At 38.7% G+C, this 22,517-nt stretch overlaps 2 protein-coding genes across 2 annotated transcripts; one reads left to right on the top strand and one right to left on the bottom strand.

Annotated features, from left to right (window-relative positions):
• Positions 1-729: 729 nt before the first annotated feature.
• c8h2orf69 (chromosome 8 C2orf69 homolog) lies at positions 730-9,800 on the bottom strand. Its single transcript, XM_084724479.1, has 3 exons — positions 8,463-9,800; positions 3,997-4,235; positions 730-1,257 (listed from the first exon to the last, which is right to left on the bottom strand). Exons 1-3 carry the CDS (start codon positions 8,760-8,762, stop codon positions 780-782), a joined length of 1,017 nt encoding a protein of 338 aa, XP_084580605.1. The 5' UTR covers positions 8,763-9,800; the 3' UTR covers positions 730-779.
• A 213-nt stretch (positions 9,801-10,013) lies between these two features.
• Positions 10,014-19,766, top strand: ftcdnl1 (formiminotransferase cyclodeaminase N-terminal like 1). Its single transcript, XM_084724480.1, has 6 exons — positions 10,014-10,231; positions 11,535-11,653; positions 13,764-13,859; positions 14,858-15,013; positions 18,077-18,265; positions 19,136-19,766. Exons 1-6 carry the CDS (start codon positions 10,203-10,205, stop codon positions 19,570-19,572), a joined length of 1,026 nt encoding a protein of 341 aa, XP_084580606.1. The 5' UTR covers positions 10,014-10,202; the 3' UTR covers positions 19,573-19,766.
• Positions 19,767-22,517: the final 2,751 nt, after the last annotated feature.

Below are 22,517 nucleotides of genomic sequence, written 5' to 3'. Positions count from 1 at the left end.
AAGAAGCTAGAATCAGAATTTTTGAATTTTTGAATTTTTTCCTCTTTTACTTACTCACACTGTCAGTCAGGCTTTGGGTGGGCCTTCCTGCCCAGTGAAGCACAAGCAAAGCAATAAGGAAAAAAATAAGGAAGCATATAAAAAAAATAATAAATGACATTATATAAAAATAAATAGTTTAAAAAATATATACAACAAAGTAATTTATATGCAAAAAATTAATGTTTTTAAATATAGAAATATATACAGAAATAAATGTACAAAATAATGTGAAATTAAATGACATTCCTTACAATTATTGTTTTATATTTGTCTTTAGATTTCCACATGAATTTATTCTGTTACTTATTTTTCTTTATATTTCCTTATTTTTTAAATTACTTATTTATTCCTCTTTATATTTCCACATGTATTTTCTTATTCTTTTTTACGGCACACCTATGTCTCATAAAACTAAAGCCTGAGCCAGAATCAACTGAAAAGCTCTCATTTAGCCTGAAGAGTAAAGAAGAAGGAAGACCATTTTCATACCTGCACATTCCTGCTTGGGGCCACAGGGAGCAGAGGAGAGGCCTCTGGATCATTCAAACTCGGATCAAGTGCATTTAGCAGTAAAATGTTCACCAGCATCTGTCACGTGCTCTAATTTCTGAGCCCTTAAATCATAGAAAAATGAGGTAAGACCAGCGGATAAGACACTCAATCTGTATTCTTAATAAATAATCTAAAGCGCTCAGTGACGTTCAGATAATCAGCTCACAGCCTAACCTAAACCAAACTCAAAACTCCTGGATGACCCTGAAGTGGTTCTCGATGGAGGGGGGCTCATCCGCAAAGTGCAGCTTCTTACTCGGACAGGCCCCGAACTCCTCCAGGGTCTTAATGAAGTATCCGTGCTCGCGGCCCACCCAGGCCCGCATCGGGTCACACACTTCGTAAGGGGTCACGTGGGCGTGGATGGACACGCCGCTGGATGCCAGTTCCTTCAACACCTGCTTGTCCGTCACCCAGGTCTCACTGCCTCCAGGGTGACCGCCGTCCAGCCAGTACATGTCCATGATGCGTTTGATGAAGTGAGAGAGCTGCGGGTCAGCGCGGGCCCCGGACAGCTCATACACCATCTGGTTGAGGACCACGCAGCCTTTGCTGAAGCCCACCAGCGTCAGTGAGAACCCTGAGGGGATGCTGTCAGCGCCTCCTTGTGGCTGGAGGGGGTTTGGCAGGTTGGCTCGCTCCATGCCGTGGCTCAGCAGGGCCCTGCGATCACAAACGCTGTTCAGACTGCAACACACTGACTGGAACACATGGACTCAACAACAAAGATTAAAGTTGCAAGAACTGACCACCTGTCAAACTGATACACTAAACAAATATGAGGCAGCATATCTCTAGCATAACCGCTAACTTTGTAAACCATTAACTAATTTCCTTTATTGACATTTTGCGAGTTTATTTTGTTCATTAAAAATCTAAGAGAGCTTGTGGAACATAGCAAACTCACTGCCCACATATATCTCCCAGTTGAGTCTGTGTGGGACGACCTGAACTATACAATCAAACTATTTGTAAATTTGTTTTTTTTTGTAGTGCTGTCCAAATGTATAGTGAGAATTATTAAACCTATATAGTGGACTCAAAGTATCCCAGAATGCATCAGGAAAAGTAGTGTAGAACCAATGGTCACTAACCAAGCTTTATATACCATTATGCACTGCGCTGAAAGAAAACCAATGGAAATGACATACATGTGATGATGGTATAAGTATTTCTTTTTCACTTTATAGTGAGCTGTGTTGTTCTCGCATTAAAATCCCAGGATAGTGGGTAGGAAGGAGTGAGTGAGTGAGTGCATGATTTCAGAAATTATTTATCATTTGCCTACTAGCTAAAAAGTTAGTTAGCCTACTAATGATGTCTTGGCAGAGAAGCTCCAATTTCTCCTTTGAGTAGAACTGAATTATTAACTTAAGTTAAAGAAAGAAGAAACACATTATAAAACTCTGTTTGTAAAAATCTGTCCCTTGTTTCTTTTTTCTTTGAGGAACTTGATTATTTTGCTTAATCAATCTCAAAAAAGCAGCTATTTTAAAAGTTAAACCTCCTTATGTGTAACTTTACAATTAACACAGAATCACACTTTAAATTGGAGTTTAAAGTTTTGATGCAGCAGAATTAAATTCAATCTTGGGTTAGAATAAAAACTAAACAGGTTTACAGAGAGGTTTAAATTTAATCTTTTTTAAGTTTAAGATCTTTTTAAAGTATGCTGCAACATAATTTAAATTTAATCCATGATTTAACTGGGTTTAAAAATGAATCCTTGTTGGTGCAATCCAGCCTTACAGTACAGTCATCATGCAGTAAATAGTCATTAGGTGAATCTCACAATACTGAGGTGATGATTCTACTCAGTGGTCATTTTAGCAGATGGTGCTAAGAGTCTATTTGTGACCTATGTTCTTTGTTGATTCACATATGTTTTCATGATTTAGCAAACGTCATAATGCTGCCGTCTTTACAGCTGAGGCACAAAGAATTCAGACAGCAACTACTGTAAGTAACAGTTGTATACAGTGACATGATTGAGTTAAAAAATAGAGCATACAGATAAATATATATATAAATGTCAGTTTTAGTAAAAGATGAGACTATAACCATTTTTCTGACTTTTGAAGCAACCTAGGAAGGCCTCCATTATAAGTTATATAGACTCAAGGCTGATATAATATACATTAACTTTATATTAACAATTGGTCACTTGACTATTTATATGTGATATGTTTCGCTCTTTGTGACAATTGCCACTTGACTCTGCAGTCCTCCTTCAGTTCTTCAGCATCCTTCAGCTCTTTAGCTTACTCTCACTGCTCTCATAGCACCATTTCCAGATGCAGCAGGCAGCCATTTTCAGCACAAAGCTCTAATAAACACAGGACACGATCTGCTCAGCAGACAGACAACGAGCCTCATTTACCAACATCTTGGAAATGTTCTAAGAAAAGTCTAGCTCAGATTCATGAATATGTTCTTAACCTGCAGAACTGTTTGTGCATGTGTATTTAAATGATGAATCCCAATGTCCTCGGAAGTGTCAGTTGATCCTAATTAGCATAAGTAAACATCCCAACAATCTTCATATAAGGGCATGAGGCTGCAGGGCCGCGTGCACGCATAGAAATCACACAGAAAACTTAAGAGACAAGTTAAGAACTCCCAAATAAAAATCTAAAGACGGTGGAGTAGTGTCAGGGGTTTCATCACCTTAGCCATCTCCTTACTCAGAATCAGAATATATGATTTGACATAACATTTTCTGTAAGCGCTCTAAAAAATTAAACATTTAAACACCAGAGAGCACAACCAAAAAGCAGGCGACCGAAGGGTTGCCTTTGTCAACATCTCCATGTATTGGAAAAGTGTTAGCCTACTTGAGATACTTTTACACTGAAAGCCTCAACACTGGCCACGATCTCCCACACATTCACAAATACAAGAAATTAATATATATTTAAAAAAAACAAAAAAAACAAAAAAAAACAAGATTGGAAGCTGAAGCTGATTTGATTTTTTTAGAAAGCGATATCCTTTCATGAGATTCATTGAAAAAAGCTATAAATGATCAAACTGTAAAATAATTATTAAAAAGTATAAATGATAATATTGTTTTTGTCATTTAAATCCTATAACATTATGCAACTGTGGAATTGAAGAAAACACAATAGAAAATATTTTGAATGAATGAGTCAATGAGGCCAAAAATTAACAACTTGCAGGTGAACAGTGGAGCTTTTAGCAGCTAAAGAGACAGATATTTCCTTCAGGAGAAACTAGAGACCAAAAGAGAGCTAAAAAATCAAATCTGACTGGCTTTTTGGAACAAACATGTTCTGACAGATGGAACAAGAAGATTTTGACAGTCTCTAGACATGTTACAAAGACATCTTTATGTTTAAAAGCAATTACAGTGAATTTTGTTTAATATTCAGAAAACCAAACCTGAGGTGGTGAAACGCTCCAAAGTCAGGTGAGTACGGCGAGTGTTCCGGTGCCCCAAACATGTTGCTCTCCACAAAGTTGTGGTAGCAGCTGAACTTGTGGAGATACATGCGGGAGGCTCTGACCACCCAAACATGTCGGTCAGGGAAACGGCGGCCCAGGGTGAGGGCGACCTGCTCCAGGCTCCAACAGAGCCACTGAGCTCCCTCGGGCTGCAGAGCCATCTCCTCCTGGAAGTTCTGCAGAACAGAACAGAAAGAGATTTTTTTCAAAAGTGCAGGATACATATTTTACACATTGGAGCAACAACGGACATTTGATATAGAAAATTAGCTTTGTATTTAGTGTGGTCATGCTATTTTCAGCTTTGCCAGATGAAGTGTTGTAGCATAAACATGTCAAACTGGAGAGGAGAGGAGGTTGCACTGGCGGTGTTATTGGGCCTTTAAAAGCTTAAAATTTTAGAGGGGAAAAAAATCCCCCCAAAAGTCAAAGATGTTTTTGAAAAAAAAAAAAGAGCAAAAAATTGGCTTCGATGTGTGAGCTAAATAAAAGCTGTTCCCTTCTATATCCTGTCCTGATAACAGCCATGGTGAGAGTCTGACTGAAAAGCTCACACACATCAGTCCATCTTTGACACACTTAATTAGTTCCATCAGCAGCATCTTCTCAGTGTGCTGTCAGACTGTGTGGTCCTCAACACAATGACCTCATTCATTTTATTTACATGGAAACATCACTGTGACAGCATCCTGTGCATACGAACGTCTCCTGACAAATACCAGCACACTGTGGGAATATTAACACTTGCTTGGAAAGTTGCCTAATGAATTGCAAATGAGGACAGCGAATGGACGGATTGGGCACTAGAGGAGCTCTAATAAATGAGGGCAGTTTCTTGAATTCTTAAAGGCAACTAGAAAAGAAAACAAATGGGTGATGTTTAAGCTACTTTTACTCCTCCATATTTTTTTTACACTTAATTAGTAAGTGCCCCTTCCACTTACTAAAAAAAGAAACAGACAGCATAATCTGGCAACTGCAGCAATTAAGAGGTTTGGCTCAGACTCCACCATATCTAGTCTTAAAAGAACTTTACTCAGAGCTGCACACATGTTTGGAAACACCCTGACCTGCTGGTCAGTGCTGCAGTGTCAACACACACACACACACACACACACACACACACACACACACACACACACACACACACACACACACACACACGTCTCATGTAGAAAGTCAAATGTGCACTCCTGCCCCCATCCAGCAAAAAACAAGAAGCTTGTTTTAGGTGGTCTGCTCTAGGGTTGCAACTATCTATCTTTTTTCATTATTAATTAATTTCTCAATTAATTGATTTGTTATTTGCTCCATAAAATGTCAGAGAATGGTGAAAAATGCTGATCAGTGTTTCCCAAAGCCCTGGATGACGTCTTCAAATGCCTTGTTTTGTCAACAACTCAAAGATATTCCGTTTACTGTCATAGAGGACTAAATTAACCAGAAAATATTCACATTTGAGAAATTGGACAATTTTTCTTTAAAAAAAATAATGATTAGCAAAATAGTTGATGTTCAAAGTAACAGTTCCAGTCTGCTTTTCAAAACACCTTAAACAGCAGTTGTTACTGAACAGTAAAGCATATTTAACAGCTTGTTTTTTTAGTCTCCTCTTAAGTTCTACCTAGTTTCTAACTAACTATTATCTAAGATAATAAAAGGTAAGACGACTGGTTATGCCAACTTCAATTTCAAGACTACTATATGGTCAGGACAGGAGAAAAATACTGAATGATTGGGATGTTTACAAAACAAACAGGAGGTGCTTCATATATCTGCAGTGCAGCCTCCAACCACAAACCATTTATTCATTTAGTGAAGTATTCATTGTTATGCAAGTTTCTACTTCTACTGCACTATATTTTAGAGGCAAATGCATTATTTTTTAACTACATGTATTTTAAAGCTTTAGTTAGCAGTACTAGTACTAGTACTACTACTACTACTAGTATTGGTAGTAGTTACTTTAGAGATATATATTAATATAAAATATAAATCAGCTAATAAATGATCATATATTATCATAGATAAAACCAGAGGTTCTAATTTTTTCTCAGCCAAGTACCCTTTATGTGATAGAAAATATAAGTGGCACCTCCAACACAGAGTGCCCATGTAGAGAGAGGGTGACATACATGAGTTTGTAATCTGTGAATTATTTTAGATTTTAAATTTAAGATATTATTTGCTGAACTACATAAATAAATATATAGACAAGCCGCTGGGACACCCCAACCCACTGACAGGGTTTCCCTCAGCAAAGTTGTTAAGTCTTTTGGCAGGAATCTTTTGACGGGGGCTGGCGGGCAGGTGTCTTTTTTGACAGGGGCCCCAGCGTGGATCAGCAACAGACAGACGGCAGCAGGTAGGGCCCTACTGTTTCCATGATAATCTGATGACAGCCAGAACTGCAGAATTTAAGGGTCCTACATTGAGTTGGGGCTAAAAGCTGACTGGAGATTTGAAAATATTACTATGTAATTTGTGGTTAGAATACAGATTTATTCAACACAGATTAAAAAAAAAAGATCAACTCTAGAAAAGTTTTACAAACAGATCTGACAATGTACAGTCTTAGAATGCTGTGTTTTCAAATAAAAAAGGAAATTATATTGTGACTTTTCTTAAATTGTAAACTAATCTTTTTGAAAAAACAACAACAAAAATTAGAAAATTATTTGTCTCTCATCATTGATTACATACATATTTTTCTGAAACAAGGTTCCATGGGGACATTGAAAGGGAAGAGACTTTGCCTCTCAATAGTGCTTTCGTGTTTCAAGCAACAGATGTTGCTGGTGAGCTTTTCAACTGAAATCTGTTTCCAGCTGAGCTGCCTGTAACTATTTAAAAAAACGTCTTAGAAATACATGCCCTGAAAATAAATTTTCCCAGTGCGGTGGGCCACTGTGCCTGCAATCCACAGGGAGAAACCTTGATTAGATACCCAGTAGTACATAACAATAAGAAGAAGAATAATTTAAAATGAGCCTCATCCTCTCCAGTTGCAACATTAAAGTGATCAACACATTAATGAATCAACAATTATACTCTTATAATGTATGTGATTGTGAAATGGGCCATTCTGCATTCTGCTTATATAGTACATCAAGTATATTTTGAGTCTCATACTTTTGTACTTTCACTTACATCTCATTTTGAATCCAGGACTTTTACCTGTGACAGAGTGCTTTCATACTGTAGTATTGCTACGTTTACTTACGTAAAGTAAATACATCTTCCACCACTGATAGCCCCATAAATTTATTTAAAACCACAAGCATCAACTCAACAAAATGGAAAATCAAAATTCCCACAAGCTACTATCTCAGTGTAGTCTACTGTGTGGCTCTGAACCCTGACAGAAGTTTACTAAACTTCTAAAGAAGGTCTGATAAAATGGAAATATTATTACAAGCCTGTCTCCATAACAACTTTCAGTGATTAAAATCATCCAATTAGGCCAATTACAATACACTAATAAGAACTAACAAGCCGTACCTAGCCTGTATCAAATAGAACATAGTATTTGACTTTTTTAGACCCTTGTTTGACTTTATCAGAGGGTTTAAAAACAATTAGTAAACTAGATCAACCAAATAATGGCCAAAATTATAGATGCAAAGGAATATTTTGTCTATGGGTGACTGCACAGACTTATTGTAATACAGACAATATGATTTGATCAGAGTAGTAGGCATCAGTCTTAGCTAGAGCCAAGGAAGGGGAGTCTCAAGTAGCAGATATGTGATTTCATTTCAGTTTACAGCACAGTTCTGTTGTAATGTATCCACAATTACCCTCTAAGAAAGTCAATTAAAGGTCGAACAGTGAAAAATAATTCACTTAGTTTGCAGTGCAGTTCTGTTGTAAAGTGTCTCTAATTATCCTCTAGTAAAGTCTAATTAGGGTCTAATGGGGAGAAATAATGCACCTTAGTTTACAGTAAAGTTCTGTAGTAATGTGTCCATAATTAACCTCTAATAAAATCTAATAAGGGTTTGGCAATTACAAATAATATACATTAGTTTACTGTGCAGCTTTCTTGTAGTGTGTCCCTAATTACACTCTAATAAAGCCTAATAAATGGTATAATAATGTATATTAAAGAATATATTTTCTAGTTTTTGTTCAATTTGATACAAAGTACGTCTTGTACCTTCTTGAAATCGTGCCATTAGGTGTATAGTGTCTAAATAGGGCATAACCACTGTCTAATAAAAAACATATTATGTCTCATATTATGTCTCATTTTTGCCTTATTTAACAGAAAGTGCAGCTTGTTTTAGTCATATCAGTATACTGTAAAATAAAGTGCGACCCAGTCATCTTTTCTCTGTTGACCTGAGGATAACCTGACCCCTCCCTGATCAACACACCTTCACAAACTCCATCACACTCACCTGAATATCCCCGTGGAAAAACACCACATGCTTGTTACCGCTCTTCTCCTTTGCCTCTACAGTAGTCTGATCGTCCGTGTCAGGCCGGAGGAGCAGCAGGTCGTTCACTCGGTTCGGGTCGCATCCAGGCACCGCCAGCAGCTTCTGGAGCCTCCGCAGCGGGCTCCCGGAGCCTGCATCCAGGCTGGCTGACGCATGCAGCCCCCGAGCCTCAGAGGATGTCGTCGCTGCCACAGAGGTCATCGTTTTGGCCACGGTTATTAGAGTGAAGCCTACCGTAACAGCTCGGACGGCGAACATGAACTCTAAAATAAGAAAATGATTTGGCGTTTCTCTTTCTCCACGCAGTCAGTCCATGCTACTGCTGTCAGCCAGCTAGCCAACTAGCGTTAGCTGTCTCTGCTAGCAACGCAGCATCACATTATCTACAGCTAACGTTAAACAAAGAGCCTTTATGTGGCTATAACCGAAATATTTATCATTGCACACTGTGTTATATCCGTTGTCTATCTCCCCTGTCAGTCTGAGAGGAAACTCTTCTACTATATATTTAATTCTGACAGTTTGGGGGCCTTTTGACCACGTAGAGGCGCTGTTTATTAAAAACACACCCACCTGTTAACTGCTAGCAGACTCCTGGTGGCCGTGTCTAGCAAGGAACCGTAGACCCGCGAAAGATCTCGCGAGAGTGATCATTTTAACCCCAAACTATGATCTTTCCATATCCTTAACCAAGTTCTGTTTGTCCCTAAATCTACCTAGATATTAACCAAAATGTTTTCACAGCATAGGACATATTTAATGTGTACAACATGTATGAAGAAACAACCCGTACAAATCTCGCGAGAATTACGCAAGTAAAGGGTTCCCCTCTGAGCACGACCGTCTCTGGTCCCTGCGGTACAAACCTTGAACCCTTCTGCGCATGTCTTGTTTCTGACTCCAGAGACACTCGAGCGTGGATAGTGGCGAGATGATAAAACTGCTATGTACTTCCTGTTTTGACTAGTCGGTCCGCCCTGCCGTTCAGTCAGTTGAGAGCAAGGGCAGTTCAGACACAGCTACATTCTTGAATAAAGATCAGAGAATATGATTCCTTATGAAACAAACACGTATTCATCATTACACAACAAAGGTGTATAATTCAACAAGGTTCTATAATGGGGTTGTGATGAGGATGAATTAAAGATCCTCAGCCTGAGGAGAAGAAGCTTCTCAGTGGTGGTGCGCTGTGGCGGATACTTCTGTCTCATGTCTGTGCACATCATGCCAGTTTGTGACGTTTTAACAAAAACCTGACATGGGAATTTTGCCCTCTGAAGTTCCCTTAGGAAATACATCGATAAAAAACACATCCATAAAACATATTAATGCCATAGGCCTCCTTGCACGCATACATGCGTACATGCCTATATATATTATTCAAAAAATCAAAAAACAAAGATACAGAAAAAACGAAACACACACAGTAAGGAAAAGTTACGTTGTGAAAAATACGTTACAGGCTAAAAGGTAAATTTAGCGTTTTCAAGAAAACAGCTTCCAGTAGCTTGGAACAGGAATGAAGCATCTTGCACTGAACTCTCATCTTTAGCTACACATGCTAAAGTCTACCTGTGAACATTAGTGGTCAGTGGTCTATTGGTGTTTACGTGCAGAAATCAGTGAATTGCGTCCTTTACCCCGCGCTGCAACACCAGAGAATGTTAGTACTGAAAGAACATTCAATATAACGCAAGTATGTCACACTTTACGGACCGATATTTTAGGTACTATCACGTGTTTTTGACTTGCATGTTGCACAGATGAATGCAGGGAAAATGTACTCTAGTTTGGACTTTGACCAGGTTCTGCAGAGGCTCAGCACGGTTATGGAGCCACACTACTCACTTTAATCATTCCCATAAGCTGAACTGGACGACTATAAACTATTAAAAGGTTAATGATTCATTTGTCAGATGCAGTCTAGATACGAGAACCCCTCTTCATCCAAGTTCTCTGCACTCACTCTAAAACATATTTCACTGTGTGGATGTTGTCATTGTCATGTCTTTCGGTTATTTTGTAGAGCTGCTTTTGTCATGTTGGTAAACTTTGCAGATATGACCAATACTTAATGTTCTTCTTCTTCTTCTTCTTCTTCTCCTCTTCTTCTTCTTCTTCTTCTTCTTCTTCTTCTTCTTCTTCTCATTATTATTATTATTATTATTATTATTATTATTATTAGTAGTAGTAGTAGTAGTATCATTATCATTATTATTAGTATCATTATCATTGTTGTTATTATTGTTAGTAGTAGTAGTAGTAGTAGTAGTAGTGGTAGTAGTATTCCAAAAGACAAAAACAAATATTCTCTCACTTTGCTGTGATAAAGGGCAGCTCCACAAATTGTCTGTAGATGGCATCAGTTGACATTCAGCATGCATGGCAGCAACACAAATGTTTCTAATGACTAATTCAAAGGTGAATGTGCATCAAAAACAAAAAGGGAAAGACAACAATTATTTATATTTAAAGGTGAGTAGGTATCAAAAATTGTGCTGACACCTTGGCTTTGATACCAGTTCCTGAGCGATAGTTTTTCAATACCAATTTTACAAAAATCCATTTTATCAAAAATAAAATAACATTTCACATGATGGTACAGTTACTCACTTCAAAGGTAGAAGCTGCTGAAAGAAGCTGGAGCAGCTGAAGAAACTTGGATAACTGGTCTAAAGACTTTGATGGGATATCTGCACATTATTGGACTTATAAAAATATAAATGATTGTCAGAAATGTTGTAGTTTGTTTTAATTTCTTTAATTCGTAAATTTGCTCTGTACCAGGAAACAGCCTCAACAGCCCTAAAAATCCAGTTCTGTTCCACTTCTCAAGAATAAGTATACATATAAACATAATCCCATTCAGTCATCACTTATGACCCACTAGAAGTGTGTGGTAGTGTCTGTATCTGCAAAGACTCTGCCTTCTGCCTGTATTTCCTTATTGTGAGTGTAATATTTGACATGATTGACTGTTGTTCAGCTGATCACTGCACAGCAGACTGACAAAGATTATCGCTGTTGCAGAAACATGGCCACAAGTGGTTTGGGTAGAAGACTGGTGGCTTGTCTTCTTAATGTTTCCGAGGCTCACAGGAAAGACCTGGTGGAGACTGTGGCCAAGGCAGCCTTATACAACACTGAAGGCAAGTCTAATTTTATTCTGCTTCACACCTTCAATTAGTCTGGAGATAATTATTGCCAAAAACACTTATTTAATTAAATCTGTCTTGCTAAGAAAGAAAAGCTCAACGCTTTATTATCAAACTACTTTACAACCCAAAGCAGAGGTGAAAACCAATGATAAGACAGATGAGGGTGTCACAATAATCTCAGTTTAGAGGCAAATCTTAAGTGGTGGAGGAAGTATTCAGATCTTTAATAGTGCACTGTGAGAATACTCCATTACAAGTAAAAGTCACAAATGTAAACCCTTACTTACAGTAGAAATCTGTAATATATTTGTACTGTACTAAATCCTAAAATCACCATGATATGTCATCACGCTAAGTTAAATTATTGGCTTTTCTGACAACATGGTCTCATTTGAAATTTACAGCCCATGCTGAATGAAAATTAATACCAAAAACTCGCCAAATACTTTTGTGTCTGTTAATGAGTTGTAAGAAATCGTGAATAATTTTGGTTAAATTGAACAACATGTTAATGGAGTCTGGCAGGCAGTCACTGAACTCAACTCAAAGTTTGTATTTTTGGAGCAGCGGGCTTTTGTTTTTGGGCTAATGGGCTATAAGTTTTACATCAACAGACGAAGGTCTGAACGAAGAACTAAAACGAAGGGCTTGTCGTCTCATGTCATTGTCATTCGGGTCGGGCAACATCTACCAAATTGGCATAGACGATGTCCACAGTGAAGCATCGCGATGGACGATGACATTGTAGGTTTTTGATTTTTCGAGGGGAGTGAAGGGGACTATCCAATTTCAGAAAAGCCGATTAGCTTACTGGCTCACCGCTGTTGTCACCGCTGCTTCGCTGTGACAGCAGCCTCCAGCTGTCAGCGGAAGGGAGCAGGCAGAAAAAAACTGACTTCCCTGCCAAGCGAGTGTCAAACATACATTTGCATGCCGGGTTTAAAAGGGTCTCCACACCACATGTCTGAAACTTGTCTGTATTGTCTCTCCCACATGTCAAAAACTCAACAAAACTCCTATCTTATGGCAACTCTGAGGGGACACGCTACCTCAAACACAGATAAGTTTTAAATCATGACGTTACAATGGTAGAGGGCTCATGGGGTCAATGACGGTCAGACTTCGGCAGTGGACAATGTCCCTGTCCATCAGCCCAACTCTAATTGTCAAAGTATAATGTTGCACTTGTCTTGCGCTCGTGTAGCGGTGTTGTTGAAAAAGAGTGAGTTCAGTTCACACAGATTAAAATGAACTAGTTCATGTTCATAGTTAACAGTTTTGAATTTTGAACTCCATTCACACTTCCAGAAATGAACTATTTTACATTTGTTACTTCTGCTTAAAAAAATCCTAAGAATAATAATGATAATTTGAAATAGAACCTCTTCATTCAGGATGAATTGGATAAGCTTGATATAATTTTTTTGTCAGCATTTGATTTATAGATTTCTGTCAGGATGTAAAGAGAATTTCAACAAATAGAACTAAAATGCCTGTGAAATACATTACCTGTTCTAGCTTTAAATGGATATTTTGGATTAATTGAAGTGGGGTTGTATGAGCCACATTGCTTAGCTTCCTACACCAGTACTCCTGCTGCTTCTTCAAACTGGGGGCGTGTTGACCGCCATCTACTGTAGGTAATACACTGACTATGGATTAGTACCGCAGACAACCCCACTTCAAATAATCCTAAATATCCCTTTAATCCTTTGGTTTATCACAAACATTCAATCTCACCAAAATCTGGAGATTGTAAAAATTTAATAATCTGAAAAGTAACTGATAACTAAAGCTGCCAGATAAATGTAGTGGAGTAAAAAGTCAAATATATGCCTCTAAGACAGAGCGAGTAGATGTATAAAGTTGCAAGAAGTACCTTGAATTAGTAGTTTGGGACAGCACTTGAGTAAATGTGCCTAGTTACATTCCACCTCTGCAAATCTTCCTCTTTTGAATTTTTGATTGAATTTTCTGTCACACCGCCACAATACTTTATTTGCCCACAACCACTTCTCTTCCTGTCCTCTACACATGGTTTCTGAGAAGACGCTTTGTCTCAAACATTTTTTTATTCCTCTTCATAATGATTATGCATCAGGGGTCAGACGAGAGGGGACCGCCGTGCTGAACATCTTTAATGACCATGACTACAACCGCTCAGTCATCACCATTGTGGCGAGTATTGACTCTATCAGTAAGTACTGAACCTTTACATTTGTGTTGAAATATTTTTTTCACATTTATTTTCTCTTCTTTCCTGAGGGAAAGTGCGGAGCCAGATATACAGCAGGGATTCAGTCTGTACTGTCCCCTGCTCGCCAATCCTCTGAAAGGGAAAAAAAAATCCTTTAATAAGCTTTGTCAGGGATTTAAACACAAAAAAAAAATCAGGATGAACATTTTTCTGGCAAAGATCCTAGTGAAAAGTTTATCTCATTGAGCGCTTATCCTGAACACAACCTTCTGACAATGCAGACAAAACTGTTGAGGTTCTTTACTTTTTTATCATGTTAAAGTTTCACACCCAATTCCAAAAAATTTGGGACATTGTGTAAAACATAAATGAACCAGAAGGCAGTGATTTGTAAATACTTTTTAACTTGTATTCAATTGAATACAGTACTAACACAAGACACTTAATGTTCCTTATATCAGATTGTTTTCACAATCATGGACCTTGTGTCGTCGGGGCTAAGGAGAAAAAGGATCATCCAGATTGTTACCACTGCTGACTTCAAAAGCCGGCGTCCTTTGATAGAATGGGGGTATGTTAGTGCCCATGGCATCATGGGTAACTGTCGCATCTGTGAAGGTCCCATTAACGCTGAAAGGTTTTGGAGCAACATGCTTATTTCAGCAAGACAATGCCAAGACACATTCTGCATGTGTTACAACAGTGTCGCCAGAAAGAAACCCTTTTGAAACTCCTCAGTGTCCTCAGTTCTGACAAAAATGTTTGTTGTTAAAAGAAAAGGTGATGTAACACAGTGGTAAACATGTCCCTGTCCCAACTGTTTTGGAACATGGTGTCGGCATTAAATTCAGAGTGAATATATATTTGCAAAACACAAACACCTTGTCTTTGCACTATTCAATTGAATATTAGCGATGTAGTTTTCTGCAGATGTGGGTCCAAATTCTGCTGAAGGATACGCAAAAAATAAGACTTTCTACTTTTTTGTTGTGTTCCAGGGGAGGCCGTTCTGTCTGCCTGCGAGAAAGCCTGCGGGCTGATCGACATGCGAGCTCACATGGGGGTCCACCCATGTATGGGAGCCGTCGACCTCATACCCATCTACCCTCTGGGGGAGGAGGTGAGAGTGGAGGACTGTGCTAAAGAGGCTCGGGGTGAGATACCGTGTGTGTGTGTGAGTGTGTGTGTGTGTGTGTGTGCACATATAGAAACATGTCCCTGTCAGTGGAGTTTATCCTCACAGTATCTGTTGATTAGCTTTCAGGGCGCAGTCATTACTGTGTCTCTGGTTTTGTATTCTGTGCAGCACCTGCTCAGGACAGAGACGAGCATGTTTTGACTCAACTCAGCAGCTCAAACAAAATTAACATCCAGCGTGCACACAGGGATGGAGGATGGCACATGCACGAGATGTGACTTGAAAATGCAATTTTTCCCTTTCAGTAGGGAGCTGTAATTTGCATTTAAGTCTGTAGAATTTGTAATTTACGTCTAACCCTGTATAGTGTGTAGCTCCCATTTTTAGTAAATCATAGCACAGCAATTTACAAAGTATCCAAAACTGCCTTCATCTCCTCTGACACACTGCGAAGGTTGTGCTGAATATCATTTTTTTTAAACATTCAGCGAGTCTGTTGAGATTTTCGTCATATTTTATGACATCGTCACCTTTAAAAAAACATTTTTAAATCCTGGAACAAAATCTCCAGTTTGAATAAAGTGCTTTGTTGAATTAAATGAGTGAGACTTTTGTGATTAAATCAACTCTCTTTAATGAATAGAACATGTCAGTGTGGTAGTGTTGTAGTCAGTGTCGGGAGGGATAGGCTAAAAAAATGTATTCCGATAATAAAATAATAATGACAGAATGTCAGAAAATGATGAAAAAAGCCCCAGATGACATCTTAAAATGTCTTGTTTTGTCCTGAACTCAAAAATATTCAGTTTACTGTCAGTGAGGAGTAAAGAAACCAGAAAATATTCACATTTAACAAGCTAATTTCAGAGAATTTTGACTTTTTTTAAGCTGTCAATTGACTCAAAGGATAAGTCGATATCAAAATTAATTTAATAGTCAATTAATAATAGATTAATCTTTAAGGGTTTTACATTCATTGTTATGTTTATTAGTTTGTCCAGATGTTCTTTTTTTGTTGTGTGCATTTTATTTATTGATTGATTCAAGCATTTTTTTAAAATGGGGAAATTTCCACCCACTGAAGCATTTTATCACAGGAGGTCATGATAATGAATAGGTGACAGTGTGTGTACTGTGCATACTAGTATATCACTTTTTATTTTAAAATTGTAATCCTACTCATAATCCCCATTTGTGTGCAATTTAACTGTAATCCAATTCCATATTTTTTTATCTGTAACTGTAATGGAGCACAGTTTTCTTCTGTGTATCCAGATTAGTATATAGTTGGAGTGTATAGTTTAATTCTTTTATATTTGTCTATTTTATCTCTATTTTATAAGTATTCTATTATCGCTCACCCCCTTTTTCTCCCTGTACTTTTTGAGCTGCTGTAACATGAGAATTTCCCCAGTTTATCTTATCTTATTATGTAACTCCGTTATATGTAATCTTTTACTCCTTAACACTGGTTGTAGTCCAGACCACCTAAAAGGAGACCAAGTCATTACTGAGACCAGAGTGTATCACGACAGAGACAAGACCAAGACTTTGAGGATTGGAGAACTGCGGAGCCAAGTGCTGTGACAGCTTTCCCACGCTTTTTGATCCATATACACAGTTGCTCACTGTAATAATGTTAATGTGGTCTGATCTAGAGACTGATAACAATTATGGAGAGGGGAAAAAATCACTGATTACCAATGTGGTTGCTGATACAAATACGAAAACTCACCATATAGAAATGTCCTAAAAATACAATATGCACTTTTTTTCATGCATCGCCTCCACATACACATAAAAACATCACAAAACTACTACTGATAAAATAACAATACACACATCAAATCAGCACATGCATTCATAAAAATGCAGCTCACACTGCATGAGTCTACACTGTACATCATATCACATTAACCTCCTGCAGCAGAGTCAGGAGCACCACCCTGTATCCTAGTTTACCGCACCCTAATTTAACCAGCAAATGCAAACATGCCCACAGGTGAAACACAGGGTCAACAACAACGCCGTGCCCCCAAAGCTACAGTCCCATCCCCCAAAATCTACAGACAGTGAATTTTTGAACTGGAATGAAAAAAGCCCTTTTTTTTATGTGGATTATGCGCCAAATTTGCATCGATATTACCATAGAAAGGTACTCAGAAGGGGTGCTTTCTTAAACAGATAATTTTATTAAGAAATATTTTTATATATAAACCATATTTTCATTTAACATGTTTAGTGATTAAACATATACATTGCCAATCAATTGTAGAAATGAACACAGAAAAAATGGAGAATAGAAATAAATTAAATAGCGGAATAAACATCAGTACAGTTCACTATCAGCGAATTACTGAATATTTTAAAACTCATTCACTTAGGGGCTGCTCAGCATTTACGGCCAGGGAGCTCCCCTTGTCCTCATAAATGTTTCCCCAAATTTTCTCTTATCGATAAACATATATGGCAACTCTGAGGTGTATGTGATCACATCAGGCTGATAAAGTGGTCGGGCTCTAGTAGAAATGGTTTATAGAGAATGAACAGACGTGCAAAGCTGCGCAGCATTTGAATTTTGATGTAGAATTCAAATGTCAACGTCATGAAAGAAGCTTCAGCTGTTCAGTACGGCCTTACATACTGTGTAAATATACTGTAATGAACTGCTCCATGGTGTCTATAGGAATGTGTCTGGTGGCTGATGATGTGACGGCTTCAGCTTCCTGTGCTGTTGATTAGTTCCACAGTGTATCTGATGACTTAGCAGCCATGTGTGTTGCTGATAATGAGCAGTAACTCAGCATGCGGCCTGTGTGCGCTCCGTATGCTAATCTGTGTGGTGTGATTGCAGAATAATAATTGGCAAACTCACTAACAAGAACTGTATTTATGCATGCGTGTAATAAGAGCTCCATGTGTCCATGTTTTTCCGTCTGTCTGAATGACACCCCCTCAGGTGTGTTTTGTCTGTCACGCTCTCGGTGCTCTCGTGTTTCTCAAACTGCGCGCATGTGATGACGCCGCGCTCCTCCATGTCCCTCTTAGCTAACGTGTCTGTGTTGTTGCCGGGGCTCAGCTGTGGCTCGGGGACTTACAGAGCGGGTCCGGGGCACCAGTGCCTTCCTGTTTGGCTGGGCCGACTCCCCCCTCCAGCGGGGGTTGGCGCAGAGGAGGAAGGAGATGGGCTGGTTCAAGAAGACGCCAGACTTGCAGGCGATCAGGCCCGACATGGGGCCACAGCCACAGAAACGATTCGGCCTCACAGGTGAGCCAGAGCTGACAGGAAGTGGCAAGTATAAGTTAGAATTTATGTGCCAGACATGACTCTGTAGGTCCATGTTTGAAAACCTGAAAGGAAGGTCAGACTGTCTCTTTACCAGGATTATACAATGCAGGTGACTTTGTCTCTATATTTACAAAACTGCTTGTTACAGCTCAACCACAGGCCATCTCTCTCCTGTTCTTTGACCTTTAAAGAAAACAGCCACCCTGAATCATTTAAAGTGATACCTGCAGTCTCCACAGTAGTAGAGGCAAAACGTGTTTTAGCCATTTAAAAAGGTCCACCTAAAAAATATTTATGTCACTTTAAGTTTCCATTACATTTAAAACATATTTACTTCTATCAGAAAGCCTTTTTCGATGGGAAACCACCATTATATAAGCCAAGTATCACTCTTTCCAAAACAACCAAATTCCATAGGCCTATGACGTTCGGCTGCTTTGGAGAGAGCGATATGAAAGTGATATTGATTTGTTTTTTTTTTCTGTGTTAAAAATCTAGCAGAACTACTTTCTTTCCACCAGGAAGAAAGTAGTTTCTCCATGAAACCTCCCACAACAAGGTCCATGGATTATCTTGAGTAACCAGGTCATGGTTTCTGGAAAGAGACACTGGTGTTGAATTATTTAACTTTATTTTTTTCCACCTTTAGCATCAGAAGCCGAGTGCCAGTTAGTCCCATTATATACAAGAGAAGCCAGACATCTCTATGGATGATATCCCCAAAACTTGGCAACTGGATAAATAGCACTACAGGCCAGAGGAAAAATATGTCTTTTCAGATTTAGGGTGAAATGTCCCCTAATTGTGTGAAAGTGCTCTTTTAGTTCTGATTTGGCTGATTTCCTGCAGGTGTTGGGGCCAGTCCGTATGTCATGAACTGCAACGTCACTATCGACACCCAGGATATCGCTATGGGGCGCAGCATTGCCGCAGCCATCAGGGAGTCGACCCCTGGGGGCCTGCCTGGGGTGCAGGTGCTGGCTTTGCCACATGAGGGCGCCGTGGAGATCGCCTGTAATGTGGAAAGCGTGCAGGGCAGCCCACCTGGTCACTTGACTGCAAGTGATCCATGGCCATGTTTCAGCATCGGCGACCAGCCGTACTGTCACGCTCCAGCTTCCCTCATCACGGCGAGGGTCTCAGAGCTGGCAGGGAGGCAGGGGGTCAGCACAAAGGGCACCGCACTGGTGGGGTTTACCCCGCGTGAATGCAGGGGTCTGGCAGAGCTAGCACTGACTCAAGGGATTCCTGAGTTCTGGAAAGAGCAACGTAGGATCCGGATGTGAAAACGAACCTTCGCCGAAACCAGTGAAACCTCAATTACATCATCTTTGTTTGATGTCACTTAAATAAATATGAGAACTGACCTTTAGTTACCAGTGCTGCTAACCCTGCCATGCTTTCTATTTTACTGCTGCATTTATGCAAGTCAGAATAACAGCACCACTCAAAATCCCTGGTATTTTTTTAATCAATCAGACTCACATGGATGAAAATGTTCTGAAATGTTTGTAGCCAACCGATTCTAGCTGATTATATTAGCTGAGATTAGCTAGACTCGGCTAATTAACTAACAGTAACTGCCATGTTGGTTGAAAAATGTCTTCACTGTCTTGTTTGTAGGGTTGGGCATTGACAACAAAAATAACAATTCAATATTACAATTCCAAAGGAATCATTAAGAATTTTTCATTTTGATTAATAAATAAAAAAGATGAATAAATTAAACCATATATTGACCTGTCTATCCATCTGTGCCCACAGACGTGCGTGTTGAATATATGCATATCTTCCTGTCTCCTAATACATTTGTCTAATTACATCATGAGTCTAGGATTATTCTCAGTTACTCAGCCATTGCTAAGTTGCTTGACTAGCAGGTGAATAGCACAAATTGCATGTCTTGTAACAATCAAATCAATGTAGCTTAATGTTATACTACAAAACACTTTACAAGTATGGGATATTCCTCTGTCTTTACAGAAAGGTAGACTAAATAAACCCAAAATATTCAAGAAACAAGAAAAGAGACCACTGCCTCTTGGTCTCTTAACTATGGTTATCTAGGTAGTGTTAGCTTGGCTCAGTGTTCCTGCTGGTAACATTTATCTGTGATAATAGGAGTTTCTTCCAACTCTGCTGTGAAGAATGCATTCAAAGAATCAGCAGAATCATAACTGTTAAAATCCAAATGATATTTGTTTGGCTAAATGTCATATAATCTCTAATGATATAAAACTGAGGCTGAAGTTATACATCTCACACAAAATTGACTCACTGGTAAATGAACCAGGTGGAAGAATGGAAATCAGAGGCAGTATTCTTCTATTATAAGGTAAAGCCAGGGTTATTATGTAATTAAAACTGATATTTTACAGTCATGTTTTAGTGATTGGAGGGCTGTCCAAAATACAATTTTTGGTATTACCTGTGAATATTTATAGCTTGATTTTGGTAGAAGCAAAGTAGAGACAGTAGAAGCTTTGAAACATTCAGCTGTATTCAAACAGCATGTTTAACTTTTAGTAGAGGAGATAAACCTGTGTGTTTAGCAGATGTAATGCTGTAGATACGTTCGGCTGGTCCATGGAGGTCGCCATACCACAGGCAAACCAAACGCTAGCTCTAGATACAGCCTTTGGTGTTTCCCGTGAGCACTGAGGCCGCCGTAAGTCCTCTTACACGCTTGGAAGGAGAGGGTGATACGAGGTGTTTGCTATCTGCAAGCTCACAACTTGATGCCAGCAAACTGGGACCATTAACTTGTTTATTGTTCAGTGCATTTCACTTGATTTACTCATAAATTCACATTACCTGGCATATGATCTCTCACTACTGTTGCTTACGATCACAGTTAACTGTATTTAAAGGCAGTTGATTGAATTTTTTGATGACTAATTGTATGTGATAACCTTTAACTAGAAAGGTTACATTAAAAAAATAATTGTATATTTTTATCCTGGTATTATTTTCATGAGGGGAGATCAAGTTAAACTGAAGATCATATTTCCACATCCTCTATTGCAAACCTGTCTGCTCAGTGCTTTACTAATCTGACACGTGAAAGAGATTTGGGTTTTAATTTCTGAAGTTATCCTCTATCCAGCCAGGACCTCAACCATAAACCCCAGCACGTCGTCCTCTAGGGTGGAATTTGCATTTTCTTGTGCTTGTGTGTCATTTCCTGTTTGGAGCGAACGGGACACTTGTGTTTACTGATGAGTCTCCGCTGATGAGACTTTTCCCATCATTTTCCACCATCAGCCTTACCATCCATGACGCTGTGGGAGCGTCACCATCTGTGTGTGTGAAACAGCTATTTTTATCACAAGTCATGGACTGAATCTTCTAGAAACATCCAGCGTTTTGGCAGCGTTTCCATGAACATGCTACAACCCAGTTAAGAGTTGTTTACCGTTTACTGAAGTGTATTTTCTTGTCAATTCTACACACAGCGTAAGCTCGTGATGCACAGGATTAACCATTTAAAAACATGCAGACCAATTTGGCCCAAGGACAGGTCAGGAATTAACTGGGGCGAAATGATTCCACTCATTTCTTACATAAGGCCTGTATAATGCATTGAATAGCAGCACATTCATGGAGTAAGAAGGTATAGATTTGAGTCATTAGGTAATAATAGCTTGAGCTATATGGATATGGCACAAAGGCAGGGTCAGAGTACCTTTTAAAAGCCAAAAACTGCATTAACATGTTTAAATAAATTATTTACACATAAAATATAAGTCCAGCAATAAATGATTCAAATTAAAGAGTTTGTCAAAAACAAGGCAAAAGTATAGTGATGACTACATAACTAATGGAATTTAAATATATGAAATAAATAACTGGATTCACAAATTAAATTAAAAATGCTGTTTTTAATCAGGTATTTAAATCACAATATCTAAGTTCTGCCACTAGGGGTCTCTCACACGAAAACATGAACAAAAGACATAGTTTGATGACTCAGGCAGAAATCACATTTAGTCATGTTAGCTGATTTCCTTCCACACTTTCTGACATATCTGACATGTCCTGTCTTTTCTCTGAGGTTATAGCAACAAGTAAAAAGCTAAAAAAAATATATCAAGCAGGGAAAACACAGGTTCTTAGAATAAATTAGGGATTTCACCAAGTTTGAACATTGTTGGATACATTTGGGATAATGTAAGTACACAACTAAACAAAATATAGAACATATTTCTAGAGTTTTTAGTCCTTTTAATGC

The sequence above is a fragment of the Lutjanus erythropterus genome, chromosome 8 (assembly GCF_056507025.1).
Source record: "Lutjanus erythropterus isolate fLutEry1 chromosome 8, fLutEry1.hap2, whole genome shotgun sequence".
Classification (NCBI taxonomy): Eukaryota; Metazoa; Chordata; class Actinopteri; order Lutjaniformes; family Lutjanidae; genus Lutjanus; species Lutjanus erythropterus.
Note: the sequence above shows the minus strand (reverse complement) of the source record. Positions and strands in the feature narration are given on the sequence as shown.

Coding starts and splice junctions, on each gene's coding strand:
- c8h2orf69 (XM_084724479.1), bottom strand. CDS start 8,762: ATGTTCGCCGTCCGAGCTGTTACGGTAGGCTTCACTCTAATAACCGTG. Junction 4,236..8,462: donor TTTTCCACGGGGATATTCAG/GTGAGTGTGATG, acceptor TCTGTTCTGCAG/AACTTCCAGGAGGAGATGGC. Junction 1,258..3,996: donor GGAGCGTTTCACCACCTCAG/GTTTGGTTTTCT, acceptor TTGTGATCGCAG/GGCCCTGCTGAGCCACGGCA.
- ftcdnl1 (XM_084724480.1), top strand. CDS start 10,203: ATGTCACACTTTACGGACCGATATTTTAG. Junction 10,232..11,534: donor TTTACGGACCGATATTTTAG/GTACTATCACGT, acceptor TCGCTGTTGCAG/AAACATGGCCACAAGTGGTT. Junction 13,860..14,857: donor GGCGAGTATTGACTCTATCA/GTAAGTACTGAA, acceptor GTTGTGTTCCAG/GGGAGGCCGTTCTGTCTGCC.